We start from the raw sequence: 20057 nt of genomic DNA, 5'->3' as shown, positions 1-20057 counted from the left end.
ATTTGAGCTCACACACGTAACCAAGTAGGCATAGAAAGGAAACAAAACTTTGCTGAGCTTTTCCTAATTCCTAATAAACATTCACATACTCCGTTACTACAGATGCAGAATAAAGTGGATTGCTATAATTGCTGCAAAAATGCATGAAGAATTTTAAAGGAAGTGGAATTACACTTTCTTTAACTAAATCAAGTATAATGCTAATCGATGAAAATCCACGCTATTTTGTCTTTGGCATCTGATATTAATATATATCATACAATATAGAAATTGGCCTTCAGTGAAGACTGGCCTGATTCATCAATACTCTGCGAGGTTTGTGGGCAGATGTCTATCTTTTAAGTTTGAAGAACTGGACAATCCACATATCAGGAAGCTTTTCACCCTCTATTAACCTGGTTCTTCATGGAACAAATCATAAAATGATAGGTCAAAGTGGGGTGAGATATTAGGGATCATTGAATCTAAATCTCTCACGTAACACTAAATTCAATTCAACGTACTCTGACTAAGCACCTATTGTAGCAGAGTCTGAACCACAAATTGCTGCCATCATTACTACTCTGACTTAGAGCTCATCATTTTAAAGGAAAACAAAATTGCGACTGCCAATAAATATGTATGACACGTGAATATACCATTTAAATATGAGATTTTTACTATAATAGTTTAACTTATTAGCAATTATATTTCAGAGGTTGTTGGGTTCCATGACTTTTTTGCCATTTATCTCAGCTTAAAAAGTTCCTACCCTTCTTCTCAACCCTCATGTAATTAGAGCAAAATTTGCAAACAGAGCAATATTGCAAATACGTAGATAAATCACAATTTTAAAAGTTTTTAACATTTTAAAGTACAGTCAATTCTGCTGTCTTATAGGCACCAGAGGCTTTGAAATTCTTGAAGACAGAGGTTTAATTTCAAGGACAGTGAGAACTGCCACAAGGAAACTGGACAAAGCACAGAACATACTGCCATTTGTGAAAGGCCAGCTGACACTAACAACAACATTGAAAAAGAGAGGTAGATTGACAGAGGAAAAATGCTTTACTCTTGAAAGTTTAAAATAGTTGTGGGAGAACAAAACATCCAGTAGACAAGGATGCCAGGAAATCCCTAACCACCCAGGAGGATGCCATCTGTTGCTGCAGTGGCCTTGGATTCCTGGGCAGTGACACACCCAGGGTCCCGACCCCTAGGCATAGGGAATGGAGCAGGAGCCAGTGCAGAGGGAGACCCATCAGTGACTGAGGGGAGAACGTTCTCAAGTTCTAGAGTTGGAATACAGGTGTAAGAGCAGTCATCATTTTCTATCTGAGGTTCGTTCGCATGGTGACATTAAAAAAACTTTGTAGTGGAATAAAACAAATTCATGAGGATGGTCAGATGTTATTAATAAGAGATTTTCAGAGTTAAAATCTGGTCCCATTAATATCAAAAGAAGTCAGATTAATTGTGGATGCATTAACGAAGTTTGAAAAACATTGCCCTGCTCCAGACCAAAGAGAAGAAATCTTCGCAAGTCTTTCCCCTTTATGCCCCCACGTCTACTTTCTGTTTTCTTACCTATTGTCCTCACAGAGATTTTTTAATCTCTATGCTTTTCCCTCCTAATGTTATGCTATTATTGCAGCTTCCTTTTTCTATCCCTTATTTCTTATTTATTATTTCTTATCTATTGTCCTCACAGAGATTTTTTAATCTCTATGCTTTTCCCTCCTAATGTTATGCTATTATTGCAGCTTCCTTTTTCTATCCCTTTGCTATTTCTGTGCTCTTCCACAATCACTAGGGGAAACGTGGCCTATAAGGACCCGCACCTCTACTTCCCGTGCATTCCCGTGCATCTAGTCTAATAGCATGATGAACCTTCCTAAGGATGGCTCCTATAAACATATGCTTCACCTCCAGGCATCGCCAACTCCAAGCAAAGCTGGGAAGAATATATGCAATGTGTCCTCACTTTTGCTGTATGTGTGATGATCCCTAACTCCCTGTGCTTCTGCCTCAGCCTCAGCCTTCACCTAATCAAAGCCCCCTCAATAACCCAGCTGCAGTTGATTGCTTACACATTGGAAGGAATTGATGGGATAGTGTCACTGCTGTGATTGGCTGTGGGATGAAAGGCTTTGCCTCTAAACAGAAAGGTATCAAAGTGGGAGAATATTATCTAGTTGAGGATGGCCACTGCTCTTCCTCAAATGATCCACTTAGAAGTCTTCCACACTCTGCCATCAGAAGTCAACATCAATTGAACAAATTCAAGCTAAGGAAAGAAGGGTTATTAAAATATGAATGACCTAAGAAAACCATCCACAATGAAGGAAATTCAAGAGAGTCAGTGAACAGATGGCAACCAGTTTAAATGACGAAACAGTGGCATGTAGGATGTTTTTAGAAGGTTTCACTGTTTTGGAAAAGTGAGAATACCTAAATCAAATATGCCAATGGAGAGCATAGAAGAAGAAAACGTAAAAGTAAGAGAGAAAAGGTTTAAATAATTCTAGTCTAATATGATGAAAAACAGTATTGGGATTGGTACTGCCTAATCTAATTTGTTTATTTGAGATTAATTGCCAAGTTAAAACATAAACACAACTTTTGCTTGCACAGGAATGAAAAGCTATATCCTACACCTTTCAATAACTCAGTCACATACTGTCAAAATATGTTTCAGAACACTACGCATTCCACTTTAAATGAAACTGTACCTTTTCCATAAAATCCTTTATGATATTTAATCAGTAAAGTTAGGAAATCAGTTAGAAATGCAAGGTATTGATACCAGATTCTGAAGCAGGTATTGAGTCCTTCAGAGAAGAGAGGAAATCATAAAATGAAATTGCAATTTCTCCTCTGGAGTTACTAGTTTCTCAATTCCAGTAAAAAAGTCATGCCAAAGCGAGAGAGAAGCAATCATTTTATAGTGATAAAATGAAGGAGATGAAAATGCTTGGCTTTCATATATAAAGAAGGGTTTAGAAACAACAAGATCTATTTAGTATGAAAATCCTTTGGACTGGCATAACACACTGTATCAGGGTCTTCTATAAACAAACAGCGAAAAGGGCATAAAAGAGGAAATTAGGAGACGTGTGTTCGCCACTTTTATGTGTCACTAGTTCACCTTTCTGGGCCTCATCTCACTTTATCTTTAAAATGAGAGAACTAGAAGTGAATTTTACCACATTGATCTGAAATTTAATGCTTCCATGCTAGTTTGCCAAATCTATACATATATATATTAAGCCTGCAGGAGTTAATTTCATTGCTTCTAACAAGTATTCCCTTAAACTCTGTAGGCAGAGGACCAACAAAAGAGAGATGAAAGATACAGAATGTTGTTGTTTATCCCTGATATCAAATATGCAGAGAATGAACAACAGGGAATTGATTTCAAAAGACCTATGAGCATGCGTTAAACACACACACACCCCCACCCATAACAATGGGAGATCAACATGGTGGTTAGTCTTGATATGTAAATGAAACCACAGCCAGATCTGTACCACATGCGCAGGGAGTTGGCAGCAAGAGCAGACATCAAATGGCATCACAACCATGCTGGGCAGGTAGGAACTAACAAGGCTCTGAGGCCACTGTAGGAGAGGGTGTTGACACCAAAACTAATTCATTCTTTGTACTCATTGTGTTCTTCTGAGTTAAGCTACCTAAACTCAGAAATATCAATCCAGGACAAATGTACTTGTATCCTTTCCAAACACTCTTCTGCTATAGAGCATATTTCTTTCTTTTAAAATGATCAAAAATGCTCAGGAATTGGAACCTAAATGTCAGGTTTAGAAGTAGCGTCTTACGAAGTAGTATGAAGACAATCTAAGTTTTGGGAAATAAATTAGATCTAACTAGTACTTATTAAAAAAAATCGATTCAATATATTGATTTCCCTTTCAAGACAATGAAAACTGAATGTACTTAATCATTTCCTTCAGTTTCTCTCCTTAATGCTTTGGTAATCCACAGTGACAAATTTCCCCACATAACACAGTCTATCAATGATTTCATTTTCCAAACTAATGAATTTTAATCTACTCTAAGCCAGAGGTTCATATTTTCATCACTTTGGTAGGCAGGACAAGCCAAAAGATAGAGTTTAAGGTCACACTGCAGCATATCTATCCAATTATGGGATGTGGGGAAATAGACTAGCGTGGTAAGCAGCCATCAGGAATAAAGGAGTAATTTTAGAATGAAGAAGTAAATTCAGTGGCGCGGCTCACAGAACTGAAGTAAACAGAGCAGTCGGTACATTTCAGCACGGCTCGTCATGCCCCGGTCCGTTTAGTCGCACTCAAATTTTGTCAACTGTATTATCTTTGAAGTGTGTGTATGTGTGTGTGCATTGTATATGTGTGTGTGTACTAGTCATGTTTGCATATGGATGAATTCACATGCACGTGCACACACACACACACACCCATGTGGATGATGAACTACAGACGAATGAAAGAAGAAATAAATAAAACAGATTTATTTGCAATCAGGGATCATGTTTTAAAATATCTGTACCCTCTGTACCCACGATGTATTAGGCAGAAAATATTTATATTTAAATGCATTATTGAAAAGATGAATAAAGTGGGAATGAATAAAATGAGAATGTCAATTAAAGGAGCCAGCTTAAACTAATCCATTGAGAGATTTTCCTTGGGCTTAAATAAGACCAACACCCTCAGGATGGCTGGAACGGGAGCTAAAAATAAAGCTGCATTGCATCTGAGCCTTATTACACTCCAACCTTGCAAAAATCACTAGAGAATATTGACGTAGTTGGGTTACTTCTGTCTTATTACCCTAAGGTATTAACATACTCAGTAATCAACTGCATGGTACCCTTCCTACAGGGCAACTCAGACTGGCAATTAGGAAAACTGTAAAGACTAAGAATTCACTCAGTATAATATAGAGAATTCTACAGATTTAGTCAGAAGAAAGAAACACTCCAGAGGTTGATGCTGGCCCCAGACCATGATCATGTCTAGAGAAGCTTAGTTTTATATGAATTTTGAGCATCCAGAGGACAGCTCTTCCTTGCCAAAATAAAGTGAAGTTGAAGAATTTTATTTGCAACACTTGGAGATTAAATTGCATGAGTACTTAGGCTACATGTGTTTTCAGATGACACTTAACAGCAGTGTGAACTTTGTCAAGTTACTCAATTTCTTCGAACCTGTTTTCTGTTAAAATGTAGATAATGTCTCCCTCTCTGAGTTAGTGCGAACATAAAATGGAATGAGGTGTGTGAACGAACTTGGTAATTGTCTAACAGAGTAGAATCTCTGTTGATGTGAGTTTCTTCTTTCCTGAATTCCTCATTTTAAGTGTGGGAGGCAGGCTGCGGCAAGCTGGCCACACTCAGTTCACTTTAACAGAAAAATAATAAAATCCAAGGTACAGTCTGATGCCTTATTGCTCAAAGAACAGACTATTACCCCATCACTTCTTCCCACCTGTCTACACCCACAGCGCGGAGACCACATACAAAGGGTAAAGCATTCTCTCCTACTCTCTTCCCATGACAAACCTCATCAACCACATAACCATAAATGGCCAATCATTTAACTTTATCTGAAATCTCACAGGATAGGGAAGAATGGAAAATGTGAGGGAGAAGAAAATAGGGCAGAAGGAAGAAAGGAGGGAATAGATGAAGCAGAAAATTTCAGATTCCATTCAGACCTCCTTAATGGCCTTCATCTGCCCGACCTATGGCAGTAACTCAAAGCCTAAACAACACACAACAGGAATTGTGAGCTTACAAAAGGATCAGAGCATCACTGTCCACTTCATGACCCTACTCCCTCACAGGGAGATAGACCAGCTCACCTGACCCTGAATTATCACTCTAATGGAGCTATTTTGAATTTTTCAAACCACTCCAAACAGGATCAAGATCAGCATCATGGGTTTAACAAGGAAGAGCATATGTTAAAAAAAAAAAAACAAAAAAAACCCCCAGCATTATATCAGATAGTCACAGACATTTTTATAAATAGCCTGATTATCTCCTTTATTTTCCTATTTTAAATCGTATGAATTCACGTTTTATCTCACGATCTTAAAATGACATTCTTAAACAGTGTTTCCTGAGCCTCAGTATAGTTTTTATTACCAGCTCAGCTCTGTGCTTATGACTCTAAATTCTCATGTTCAGCTCTGATCCTTTCGACTCACATATTCAACAGGCTGAAAAAAATCAATTTTGGCTTGTCATCAGTTATTTATGCTAGATATATCTAGAAACAAATTTGACAACTTCCTTCTATATTGCCCATTTCAGCAAATGGTACCAACATTTACCTAGACAATCAGACTAGAAACCTGGTGACTACAGCACTCCACTGCCTACAGCTATCACTAGCTCCCCATTGCCTTTAGAACAGAGTCTAGTTCTGCAGCAAAGTGAAAAAACCCTCCAGTTCTTGTTTCTCACTAGCTTTACCCTTTGTTCCTTGTACATTCTGGTGATAACCAAACTGATTCTAGTCCCCTGCACAGGTCATATGCCTCTATCTTCCCTCTGCCTGGGATGCCCTTCTCATCTCTCTTGAGCTGCAAGCCTACCCTTTAGGGCAGAACTGTACGTGCACAGCCATCCAAAGGCATCCTGCAGTGCGTGAGCCATACATCACCAGCTCTGGCAAGGGCCTCAGGCCCTCATTAAAATGTCAAACAAGCCCATGCCCCAACATTCTCCACCTGCTTGTCTCTTCATTGTAAGCTATGGCACTTAGCCCACGAAAAATACATAGCACTGACCTACTATACATTTTATTGTTTTACTTTATTCATCGTCTCTCCAGCCCTACTGGGATGCAAACTCCATGACGGGGGGCATTTTCTCTGTCGTTTTCACTGCTCTGTCCCCACTATAAGTAAACAAAGGCATGAATATAGTATGCAAATCTCCCATATTAAAATTATATGTCTATGTGGCAGTTTTCTTCGCTAAACAGCACATTTCTTGAGGGCACAGTCTGTGCTTTTTTATATTTTTATACCATAATATTCCACGCAGTGCCTCTAGCATAGTTGGCTCTCAACAAATGTTTGTTATATTAAATTGAAGTTTAAGACTGGCCCCGTGGCCAAGTGGTTGAGTTCTCTCCCTTCGCTTCAGAAGCCCAGGGTTTTGCTGGCTTGGATTTTGGGCCAGGACCTAGCACCACTGGTTAGGCCATGCTGAGGTGGCATCCCACACAGCACAATCCGAAGGACCACAATTAGAATATACAACTATGTGCTGGGGGGCTTTGGGGAGAAGAAGAAGAAGAAAAAAAAAGATTGGCAACAGATGTTAGCTCAGGTGCCAATCTTTAAAAAAAAAATAAAAGATTGAAGTTTAAACAAAGATGTGTTCAGTAAAGAAAGAACCTTTAGGGGCCAGCCTGGTGGCGTGGTGGTTAGGTTTGTGAGCTCTGCTTTGGCAGCCTAGGGTTCACAGGTCCAGATCCTAGGCATTACCTATGCACAGCTCATAGGGCCATGCTGGGGTGGTGTCCCACATATAAAGTTGAGGAAGATAGGCACAGATGTTAGCTCAGGGCTGATCTTCCTCAAAAAAAAAAAAAAAAAAGAACATTTAAATTTCTTCAGATTCACAGAACTCGTTAAGATTTTGATTTTATCTCCTAGCTTTGGGGCCTTCAGCAAATTACGGAACTTCCCCAAGCCTCAGTTTCCCCAATTGTAAAATGAGAATAAATATATTCTCTACCTCATAGACTTTGATGAAGAATAAATGCAACAGTCTGGGAAGTGCTTAACACAGTATCTGCCATATAGAAGCCACTCAATAGTTGTTAGCTGTTTTACGGCCATTGTGTTGATAATGATGATGATAAAGAACACTCATGTAGAATGAATGATAGAAAAATCTGAAAAGGGCATCTCCTCAAGAAAACAGTATTCACAGAATGTTTAGGAAATTCTCCCAAGCACCAGGTAATCAAAAGAGGGAAACTCTTCTGCATGTGGAGTTTTAGCAGCAGGCTCCCCTCAGTGGGGCCAGAGAAGTCTCTGCTGTTTAGAGCATCATCATTAAAAAGGGCAGCTCTTTTATTTCCCTTTGCTGGCAAATTTTCAGGAGCCCAGTGGAGTTTCCTAGCTCTCTACCTATACCAATCAGGCAATCAAGCACAAAGAAATGTATATGTGTATGTCTCTGCCTTCTGGATGGTCAAATATAACCAGACTGAAAATCCATAACTCCATTTTCACAAATGACACTTTTTCAGATAAATCTGATTGCTTTTTTTCTTTACTTTGCACTCTTGGAAATTCTGGCAGGATGTATTTTTTCCTCTGCCTTTAGACCGCCAGCTCCATAAAGTCAAGGATCGTGTTTGTCTCCTTCACTGCTGGAACCAGCAGCCTAGAGGTAGTCCTTGGCAAATAGTATCCGTTCCATAAATATTTATGGAATAAAATTTTTGAATCTACTAATTGATCGAATCCACTAATTCAATTCTAGACTAAACTGCAGAACAATTCGAATGTATAAATTATACCAAAGAATTAATGCATCAAAATATCTATGAGAATTGCATTATCCTAAGTTTTTTAATAGATTAATATAGCTGTCACAATGGTACCTATACTGTTCATTGTCATCAGGTCTGCCAGTTTTGTATTCTTACATTTGGGCAACAGAAGTCTGGAGGTAATGGTTCTCCTTGGTGAGGAATTAGACTAATTTTAAGAGAGTGGGTGCATTTATATCTCTAGTCTTTGCCCAATGTGTGAATTCTCTAAAGGTTTTCCAAGTTACTAATAGGAGCACTGTGAACATCAAATGCTTCAGAATGCACATTCAGTTCTGTCGCAGTTTCCGTAAGGACCAAAATGAATCTTGAAGATAGGGAAATGAATATTTTTCACTTAAAATTGGGAATTAGGAGAGCACTTACCTGAACAGAAGTCATCAGAATATCTGTCATAGACAGCTCTACAGTCCCTTTCGTCACACTCACAGGTGTCCCCATGAATATCTCCCCAGTCTCCAGTCGGGTCAACATCGTGGCAAGAACATTCACCACAAACACAAATCCCTAGATGGGAAAAATAATTTTATATGGGTCTAGAGAAGAAAAATCATGAAAGAAAGCATCTTACATATTGCTTTGTTTTTTTTCCTGTTGATTACTTTGTATTTGGAAAATATACATATTCAGAAAAAACATTCTACAAAGAAAAACACCATCCAAAGTTGACAGTAGAGGTTCTTTAATAAACAAAAGTTATTATCTATGTCCATAATTAGGTGGGATTGAAGGATGGGTCATTAGTACCGTGTTGGTTTGTCTCAAAGATAATGCCAAAACAATTGATATAAGATATAATCCTTGCTCTCAAGAAACTGACAATCTATTTGACCAAAAAACAGCTAATGAAAGAAAAATTAGCAAACAATAAACATATGTGTACTAATGTTTTGTAAACTAGGACAGAAATACTGCAAGAGTTTAGGGAAGGGCTGAAGTGATTAGATGGTCTGGATATGCAGAGAGAAGGGGAAATGCTCTAGGGTCCTAAGAGCAGTTGGAGGTGGAACAACTCAAGGAAAGTCAAGAAAGCAAGAATAAGCAAAGAAGGGCGGGATTGGCACGGGGACCCTAAGGAGTCCTGCACCATTGGAGCATAAGGTGCATGTTAAGGAAGACTAAGAAGCAAGCTTTGCTAGATCGGATGAGCTCAGGACATAGAGGATGTTGGAGATAAGGCAGAGAGATACAGCCTTGGAGATTTGCATAGAAGAAGTACCCAGTTGTAGATCATATTTAGTTTGCGCAATTTATCTGTAATCGTCTTTAAGGCAACCAGCTAATCATCTGGGGGGAAAATAAAGTTAAATCCCTTCTTACCTCTTACATCAAAGTAAATTCCAGATAGATTAAAGATTTAAGGATATAAAATAAAACCATGAAATATAAAATACATTTTTTTATTCAAAACCCCCAAAGCAAATTACTAAAAGGAAAAAAAGAAATAGATTTAATAACATAAAAATCTAAAATTTTGGTTGGAAGCAAAACATTATAAAACTAAAACACTAAAAAAGGCTGGAATGAATAGTCATGTGTATGTAAAAGATAAAAAGCTACCTTCACAAACATAAACATTTCTTAGGAATCAACATCCAAAGGAAAAATATGGCTAAAAAAAATAGACAAGGGAAAAGAACACCAATCCAAAATTTTGCAGAGAATTAATGATGATAGATTAACATAAAAAATAGTTACCACTGGACCTACTATTACTAAGGGATAAGGGTGGGGGATCTGTAAAACAATAGTGAGAATTATTTTGTAGCTCAGATTGCAGAAGTGAAAAAGATTGGTAGGATTGAGAGTTGGTGAGGGCATGGCGTACAAAATGTACAGCTTCCAGGGAGGCAATTTCATAACATGTAATTTTTAAATGTGTGTTACTATTTAGCATAACAGTCCACTTCAATTAATATATCCAAAGGAAAGGAAAAGTGCACAAAAGTATATTGTCAGGAATATTAACCATGGTGGTATTCATGTTATTGAAAAACTACCAGTGACCTAAATATTGATCAATAAGGAATGAGTGCAGTAAGAGTCCTTGTGTAGCTTTGACTATCAAGCAGCCATTGAAAGTAATAATTAGGGCTGGCCAGGTGGCACAGCAATTAAGTTTGCACATTCCACTTCAGCGCCCTGGAGTTCGCCAGTTCAGATCCCGGGTGTGGACATGGCACTGCACGGCAAGCCATGCTGTGGCGGGCGTCTATAAAGTAGAGGAAGATGGGCATGGATGTTAGCTCAGTGCCAGTCTTCCTCAGCAAAAAGAGGAGGACTGGCAGCAGATATTAGCTGAGGGCTAATCTTCCTCAAAAAAAAGAAAAAGAAAAAATTAATAATTAGGTTTTTGTTCTGTGAACATGGAAAGATATCCAAAATATAGGATTAAATGGAAAAAGCAAATTACAAGTTAGTATGTATAGTATGATTCGATTTTTGTATTAAATAAGAAGAAAATACATATCAAGGAGAGAAACATGATAAATTTTTAAAAATAAACAAAAACAGACTGAAAGATCATGTACAAAATGGGATGTTGAGATTATGGATCATTTTCTACTTTACTGTTATTTTTTTAAATGAATATGCATTGCTTTCATAACAGTATAAATGATGTGGGGGATGGATGTGTGTTAAAGTGAGTCCACTGTGAAAGTGTGAGTAAACCACATGGGCAATAACGGACATTTATCCCATCACTGATTAGCTGTGTCTACAACCTCGATGCTTTGGCCCCTGAAGATGGGTAAACAAGGACAACGAGGTAGGCATGTGTGGGGATTCATGTCTCTCTCCTACCTAGGAGGTAGGACCTAGGTTCCTAGGAAACGAGCTTATCGACGGTGGACAGAAGTCCACAAAATGACTCATTGCAGTGTCTGCCCCTGACGTGCCATCATGTACCCCTGAATCTCACTGGCTACCAGCCCCGTTTAGGCTGCTTTCCATTCTCCCTATGCCAGATCTCAAACCCAAAAGCTCTGAGCACCGGGACAGGGGAAGCAGGAGGTGAGATGGCAGAGAGGTGCAAGGAGTGTTTCTGAAGGATAGCTGTCTCTCCCAGCTCACGTGGCCCGGCAGCGGAACTTGTCCTGGTCCACTCTCTTTCAACACCTACCCAAGTGGTTGTTTTCCACGGTAACACAATTCAAGCTTCACACACTGACATCACAATGGTGACTACGAACCCTACTGAATAAAAGGACTTAAGTAGAAACATGTCCTCACATATTAAAGGAAAACAAAGTGAATTAGTACGATATACAGTCAGATCTATTCTGCATATATTAGAGAGGACTTTTCTTTACGATTTTTGTTCTGAGTTCAGGCCTTTTGCTTTCCTTTCTCTCTGTACAGAAATGTGGCACATTTTACTCTTCTATGTCAATTTTTAAAAAGATAAAATTTGTTGTGTGTTAAGGCTTTTTGTGTAAGCGTTATCTATTAAAATGCATCATTCATTTGTAGAAATGCAAAAGAAGAGTTTTCCAGCTTTCTAGATTTTTACTTTTATAGAAGGAAATATGGCAACTTATTTACATCATCAGGTAGGCAAGGAACAATCCAGCATGGCTCTCTTTTACCTACCAGTACAGCTGACAAAGGGAAAAATAAGTATTTTCAAGGATTTTTACAAAGTGTTTATAACTGATTTGATGTCAACAGTTAGTTAATTCCTTTCAATTATATTTTAGCACACTAATATATTTTTAAAATTCATGTCCAAGGTCAGTCTAAATTTTATATGCCTATTTGATACGTAGTTTCTATACCTATTCTGTTCAATATCACAATTTAATTATCGCATATAAAAGTTAAATGACTCCATGCCAATTCCACATTGCAAACTAGCCTTCACTTTACTCATAATTAAGACAAGAGAGCTTTTCGAATACTCTGGACAATTAGATGCTCGTGCTATAGATAGTTCTGTTAGTCAAGAGACATTTAACAGAAGTACCTATAAGAATTGCCTTTTAGCTGCACTGTGCTATTTCTGGATGGCCGCCAAAGAAATTACAGTCCCTATGTTAACTATTTGTTCAGTGAGGCTGAAAGAACGACAGCAACTTTCTTATCTTTCTGCTTTCTACTTAATAAAAAATAAGAAAGAGATTGTGGGTATGGTAAATGTTGGTCTACATCAAAGTCAAGCACTATGAAGGATGACTTCCTCTCACACGGAAGGAAACAGAGAAAAGGAGTGTTAACAATGAAGATCTTTATTTTCCTCCCAATTACGTAGTAAAGTGTATGAATGACACACCTCTGTTACTGCAGATTTTGCCATCTGGAGATGTGCATCTTCGCTTGCTCTCCCAGGGGGTGATATCACACTGGAATTCACATTTATCTCCATGCCAACCAGCCTCGCAGTAACAGTTTCCACAGTAACACTTTCCATGGCCTTTACCCAAAATGAATTTTAGACAGTGAGGAAAAAAGCAACTTTTAAAAGCAAAATTAACTTTCTACCTCCTTGTGATCATTTTTGCCTTTTAAAATAATATATCCACTCCATGGCCCTTGATTAAAATAATCAAATTACATAGTTTGCCCCCAAAACATCATAGTTGCACCTATACTTACATAATTATACATATAAAGCAAGCCAACGTGTGCTCTAACTTGTCCTAGCCAGGTAGCTGATTAAAATGAAAAGAAATGAAAGAACTTTTAAAGAAGTGACATGAAAAACTGTGAAAGTTTATTACCTTCCAATCTCAAAGATATGCATCAAACTCAAATGTATGTAAGCATTCACTCTAAGGGCATTTCTTGAATTAGTCACTGAAATATTTCATTTGAAATTAACTATTGAGAAACCAATGGTGCATATTTACTTGGATGCACACTATTAATGACTGACCATTTCTTAAACCCAAGGAAATATTTCATCTTTTATTCAACTGTGTCCCACAAGCTGTTGTGTTCCACCACGTGGAAAAGAGGTTTTCAGCTAAATCAATGTTTGGTAATGATCTAGACCCATAGAATATCATGGACCCTTGGTCTCACAATGAAATTCCCATCTTATTTGTCAAGAAAATACAAATGATAGGGAACGGTACCTACAAGCAATCTGTACTGAATTGTCATATCATCACTTTCTGCATCCATATCTAGCAATCCTACAAATTCCCAAAAGATGGCAATTTTATTTACCCCAAAATCACTTCTTATGTCCTCCCTTTTTGCAGTCATGCCACCCAACCATGAATGTCTGTTCTTGCTCTTGGAAATATGATGAAAACTGGGGTCACATTGGATTTTGGTTTTTAGCTCATTCTTTCTGTTTTACGGGAATTCATGTTTTATCAGGATCTTTGGATAAAGTGTTTGCTCTGCCCTCTCTTCTTCTACAGCCATAATTCCAGAGGACCCATGGGAAACTGATTGTGAGGCTATTTTTCTTTCTAAACACTAGCATTTCCAGCCGACAGTTAGAGGGTCAATAGGGCCTGTGAAAGTCACATAAGAAAGAGGAATACCATGAAATATTCTGGTCTAGCATAGGTTATTCTTGTCCATCAAATGAGACTTCCTTCAAGCAGACATGCATCAGAGAGACAGACGATGAGAAAGGAGCTATAGAGAGACGAAAGAGAGAGACAGGGACCCAAGCAGATGATGCCACATTTTCTGTCTGAATGAACTGTAATTGGGGTGGCGATAGAAAACCTCTTCTTAACCTAATGGACAATGATCATTTCTACAACAAATTTTAATTCTAATTTGTTCAGTTAGGTAAACGTAAAGGTTAGCAAATGATTTCATCAATAATAAAACATAAAAGCTATACATTTTATTTATAAACTTAAAAATATCTCGACATGTACACACACACACAAATATCACGTTCCTGTGCTGTATCATAAGCCTCAGGAACTTAAGGATTACACTGGAGGAAAGCAAGACAACTGTGTACTAAAAGCTTTTCCTAGGAGTTAGTTTTTTTAAGACTTGATTAACTTCTTCAACTAGAATTTATTTCCTTTAAAATTTCAGGAAATTTATGTAAGGTGCTACATATGTAAGGATTATCATGATATTAATAAATGATCATAAATCTAAATTCTTCACACCCAAATTCTTTGTATATTTATAAAATTCAGTATTGAATTAAGAGTTTTACTAAAAAATCATTGAGATCGAGGTGAATAAGGAAAGAAAAATCATGTAAAACTACCCCTGTATCCAGATACGTAAAAGAAGTAGATATCCTCACAACTCAAATGAAAATATTATAACAAGGCACATCTGGATAGCTGAAATAAAATATAAGCTTCAGGACAATAGACATTCCAGACAATAAAAATCATTCTTTGCTTTGTGTAAACCGATGGAGCAAGAAAACCTCCTTTCGAATGACTTCATGGATGGGCTGTAGAATCACCTCTCAACGGATTAGTTTCACGTGAGTGACATGAGGAACGATCTACAATCCTAATCAACGTCACCCCTAGAGGATGTTTACTGGAGTGCCTGTGTCTGTGATCAGAGACTTTGCACCACAAAATTGCTTAAACCTCAAACAAACGGAAACAATAAATGGAAAAGTGGAGAGTTAACATTTCCTGTTGTGTTGTTTCAAGTTGAATGTTATATTTACATATTCAAATAGACTTTGCTTTGGTGGTGTGCGTCAGAACACACTGGCCCCAAGGAAGTGCCCCTCCTCTTTTCTGATCTATAATAATTAGAAAGGAAACATCAGGAGGACAAATATATAATATTTGTGGGAGGATTTATCTAATTGTTCTAATTATTTTGAACTGAGCCCTTTAGCAGAATTGTCTGAGCAGCATCTAGCTTAGGTCACTGGCTTGAAAAATGAAGGCTTTTGTGTTTGTTTGTTTTATCCTGATGGGTTGTACAGTAAGGAAACCAGAGAGAAAGAACCAAGCAGATCTAAAATCAGAGTATCTGAATGACCACAGAAATTGAAGATACAATTTGATTTTGTAAACAAAGGGACAGCTTGCTGTATGTTAGTAACACTTTCTCTATGGCACTCAGGTTCCTCCTGGCCCCATTTGCCCCTAATCCTTGCAGGGAAAATATTCTTTTGAAATCACCCATTCTGCATGCAGGATAGGATTCCATGGACTGGAATCTTGTCAGAGATAAGTGAAATAAGCAATTACTTATAATAGAGAGATGAGGCCAGACGTAACCAGGCTAAAATGTTTAATAGCAGCAGAGAAGAGTTTACTAAAATGAAGGGATTCTCATTTCTCTCTCCTTTCCTCTTCTGTGCTAGCCATGGTTGCAAATTGAAACTTGGAACAGGCTTGCAAATGGGTAGGCAGAAGAGAAGGGCACTACACCTAGTGAGGAGGCGTTCTTCTCATGGAGCTCCAAATCCCTGGACACTGATGATGAGACTGTCTATGGTGGGGGGTTAAGAGCACAGTCTTTGGCATCAGACAGACACAAGACTAAATTCCACCACAATCGGTGGAGTGACCCAAGGTAAGCTACCTCATTTATCCAAGGCCTGGTTTCCACATCCATGTGTTTGGATGAAAACAATTCTTACCCTAGAGTGATGTTGTGAGACTTGACATAATGAATGTAAAAGTGTTGCAGTGGTTGGTACTAGTAAGCATGCAATAACTGGAATAACATAAAAATAGACTAAGTGATCGAGGTGCAAAGAAAAGATCATGAAAAATGTTATCTAAGTGTGTGAGGGGTATAAGTTCTAGTCTAATATTCCTATGGTCTTTCGATGTTCCCAATAGGACATGAGACTATTTAAAGGCTTACTGTTTAGAAAGGGAAAGAGAATGAAATTAAAACCTGCAGTTGAGAGATTGGGAGAAAAGAGACAGAAGCGGTTAACGTGGAGCAGAGGAGATGGAGTCTAGCTAGGACCACTTTAGAACTCTGCAGTTGGCCTGTTGCCATAATGATCTGGCTTTCCTCCGGGAACAATCTGATTTTGCATTTAAAAAGTACTAGTCTACTCTGAAGCCTTAGTGTAACTCTTCTTATATGAAGCGTTTTCCAAATAAACATAGGTTCAGGTTAAATAAGTAAACTTAGCACAGAAGTTCATAGAGAGATAAAAGCACAATGAAACAGGTGAAAAACCAAATACGTTTTATTAATTTCTGCAAACTTAACATACATACCTCCACATATTTCTTCTGTTTCGTCATCTATGCATTCTCTATCATCACACTCACAAAATTTACCATAAACGAGTCCATTTCCATCTGAATTATCACACTTACATCTGCCACAGTGACATGTACCTAAACCATTAAAAACAAAGCAAAAATTATTTGCTAAATGCATATAAGTTATAATTAATGAATTTTTAACTTATTTCTTTCAAGGATATAGACAATTCAAATCATTTTAATATTGCAATTATGTATTACTGTGGGTATGATGAGATAGATAATGACATTCTTTCTCGAGACCATTGTAGAAGAGCAATCATATTTTATAGCGCACTTACGATTGACCTCTGATAGTTCTGTGAACATAAATTTGACCTCCCAAGTGCACAGCTCTTTATATGTATCCATCCAATCAATGCGTGAATAAATATCTTCTGATTACACCTGGGGCTGAAGTGAACTAAAGCAGAGAATTCTAAGCTTTGTGTGGGAAGTAACCTTGCTTATCTTCCTCACCAGTATTGATTCAATGCTTTGCCCAATATTTGAGCATACTATTTATATAATAAATATTTGTGGAATTCATTATCAAATGCATAAATGAAAAACTTAGAGGCTCCAAATAATTTCACATCCACATGTTAAACTGATACACATGTCCTTATGACAATGGGCCCAGGGTGAGTATTCTTAGGTACAGAGTCCCGGGATCTCACCAAAACCTCAGGGCCACTCGGGGTGGTACAGAGGCACTGGAGTCATCTGGTCTACCACATGCCACATATGCAGCCAAGTCTGACAATCTGACTACAACTCCCGAGAATGATTTCACTGACAGTAAAAGGGCATTCAAATGATATTGAGAGATGCAATGTCTGCTTGAGGAACTTCCTTTTTAATACTTATTTTTCAATTTTTAATTGATCCTCACAGCAATCAACATATATTAACTGAGACTTTACCACTCACTAGCTGCCATCCTAGACTCTGGAAATGCAACAAGAGATGAAGTCAGCCATAATCCTCCTTTTAAAGTTTTATATGAGTAAAAGCTAGTGTGATAAAATAAATGGAGAAGTGCAAAGTGTTGCAGGAGCACATAGCAAGGAGATTTAACTGAGACCTGGTGGCCAAAGATATGGCCCCTGGAGAGGTAGCTCTTAAACTGAGAACTGAGAGCCAAGTAAAAAAAATAGCTCAGGGGCCGGCCCCATGGCTGAGTGGTTAAGTTCGCACACTCCACTTAAGCGGCCAAGGGTTTCACTGGTTGGGATCCTGGGCGCAGACACGGCACCGCTTGTCAGGCCACATTGAGGTGGTATCCCACATGCCACAACTAGAAGGGCCCACAACTAAAATATACAACTATGTACTGGGGGGATTTGGGGAGAAAAAGCAGGGAAAAAAAAAAAAAGATTGGCAACAGTTGATAGCTCAGGTGCCAATCTTAGGGAAAAAAAAAAAAATAGCTCAGAGATGAGATGGTGAAGATGCCCACTTCCAGCAAGAGACTACAGCAGAGTCTCTAAGGTGAAAGAGGAAGCAAGAGAAAAAAATCAAACACAGCTGCAGTATAGAAAACACCGTGGTGGGCCCACCCGGTGGTGCAGCAGTTAAGTGCGCACGTTCTGCTTCTCGGCAGCCCTGGGTTTGCTGGTTTGGATCCTGGGTGTGGACATGGCACCACTTGGCAAACGCCATGCTGTGGTAGGCATCCCATGTATAAAGCAGATGAAGATGGGCATGTATGTTAGCTCAGGGCCAGGCTTCCTCAGAAAAAAGAGGAGGATTGGCAATAGTTAGCTCAGGGCTAATCTTCCTCGAAAAAAAGGAAAATAATGTGGAAAGTGGCATGAAATGAATAGAGTAATTAAAGATGCCTTTCACGGAAATCTTATAGCTCATGTGAAATATTTCCAACTTTAATCCAAGAATGACAAGAAGCCATAAGAAGTATTTTCAGCAAGGGACTGATGTGATCAGTTAAGCATTTTCACCAGATCTCTCTGGTCGTCATATGGAGAACGAACTGAAATGAGAGAAAAGTGGATATGAGGAAATGTTGTTACATTTGTCTTCAGGAAAGAAGACAGAGGCTGACCAGGGTGATGGCAGTGAGGATAGAAATAAGCAAATACACTTGGGGATATTTTCAGGAGAAAGAATAGACGATTTGGCAACTGGTTATGAAGGGTGAAGGATAGGCAGAAACCAAAGACAATACTGACATTTGACTTGAGCTGCTGGATATTGAGAATTCTGTACATGGTGTACCAGAAGGAGCATGGATTTAGGACTAAGGTAGACTTGTAGCCAAATCCAGGTTTTAATCTCCAGTGGCTATACATTTTTGAGGTCATTACTTTCATCTCTAACTCTCAAATTCCTCATCTGTAAATAAGATCTACTTCATGGAGCTGCTCTCAAGACCAAGTGATAAGTATATCACCCAGGCATCTTTCTAGACACACCACAGTGTCTTGTGCAGAGTAGGCTTTCAGAAAACTCTGGGGTCTTTGTTTACTCCTATTAAGATATTGAGATTATTAGTCATATTCCCAAATATTTTCTCCAGACTCACTTTACATTTCTGGACCCCACAATGTCCTGTTTTCACACCCTCTGCATGATTCTGTCACCCAGGTCACTTGCAATTTGTTATTACCCGTAAGACTTTTTTCTCTCACTGTCATATATAAATGGTGATTTTTCAGAATTTGAGCTTGTATTTTTCTTCCTTGAGAATACTCGTATAAATTTTACTTTTATTAAACTTCATTTTCTTGTTTTTTTCCTGAAAACGATTTTAATTTATAAAAGTTCATTTCAAATCTAATACTGTAATTCATGATATTGCTTCCTCTCATTTTTTCCTCTAATTATCACCCTTCTTTTCCATTTTCACATTTATTCATACTGTCTTCCAGCCATCCACATAGCCATTCATTAAATTTTCTTGTTGCCTATTATATTGCTGGCAAAGCACTAGGTGCTATAGGAGATAATAAGGCGAATAAATTAAAATTAAGTAAATCATAGACCAGGAAGAAAGAGCTAGATGATAGATTATATATATATATATATATATATATATATATATATATACAAACACAGATGATGCAAAGTCATTTGCAACAGATTTGTGACAAATACTTTATAGAAAGTATAAACCTCAATCTGGCTCTGTGAAGGAGAAAATGTACAGTAAAGGGGTAGGTTCTTGAGTTGGCACTTGATGTATGGATAGAATTTCAACAAGCACAGATGGAAAAAAGACTTGTGACATTCAGGAAAGAGCCTGGGATAAGGAACAAGGATGGAGAATTAAAGAACAGTGAAGTGTCTGGCTTGA

The 20057-nt window shown here is 38.1% G+C and overlaps 1 protein-coding gene across 1 annotated transcript in view; it reads right to left on the bottom strand.

The window, feature by feature from the left end:
* Window positions 1-20057, bottom strand: part of ITGBL1 (integrin subunit beta like 1) — a 206342-nt gene that overhangs the window by 96162 nt on the left and 90123 nt on the right. Inside the window, exons 4-6 of the mRNA XM_008517306.2 lie at window positions 16712-16834; window positions 12838-12978; window positions 8931-9071 (exon numbers count right to left, since the gene is read on the bottom strand). Of these exons, the coding sequence (XP_008515528.1) occupies window positions 8931-9071; window positions 12838-12978; window positions 16712-16834 (405 nt within the window). The remainder of the gene's footprint in view (window positions 1-8930; window positions 9072-12837; window positions 12979-16711; window positions 16835-20057) is intronic.

This window comes from Equus przewalskii, chromosome 16 (assembly GCF_037783145.1).
Source record: "Equus przewalskii isolate Varuska chromosome 16, EquPr2, whole genome shotgun sequence".
Lineage (NCBI taxonomy): Eukaryota > Metazoa > Chordata > Mammalia > Perissodactyla > Equidae > Equus > Equus przewalskii.
The sequence above is the reverse complement of the archived record's forward strand: the minus strand, read 5'-3'. Positions and strand labels throughout refer to the sequence as shown.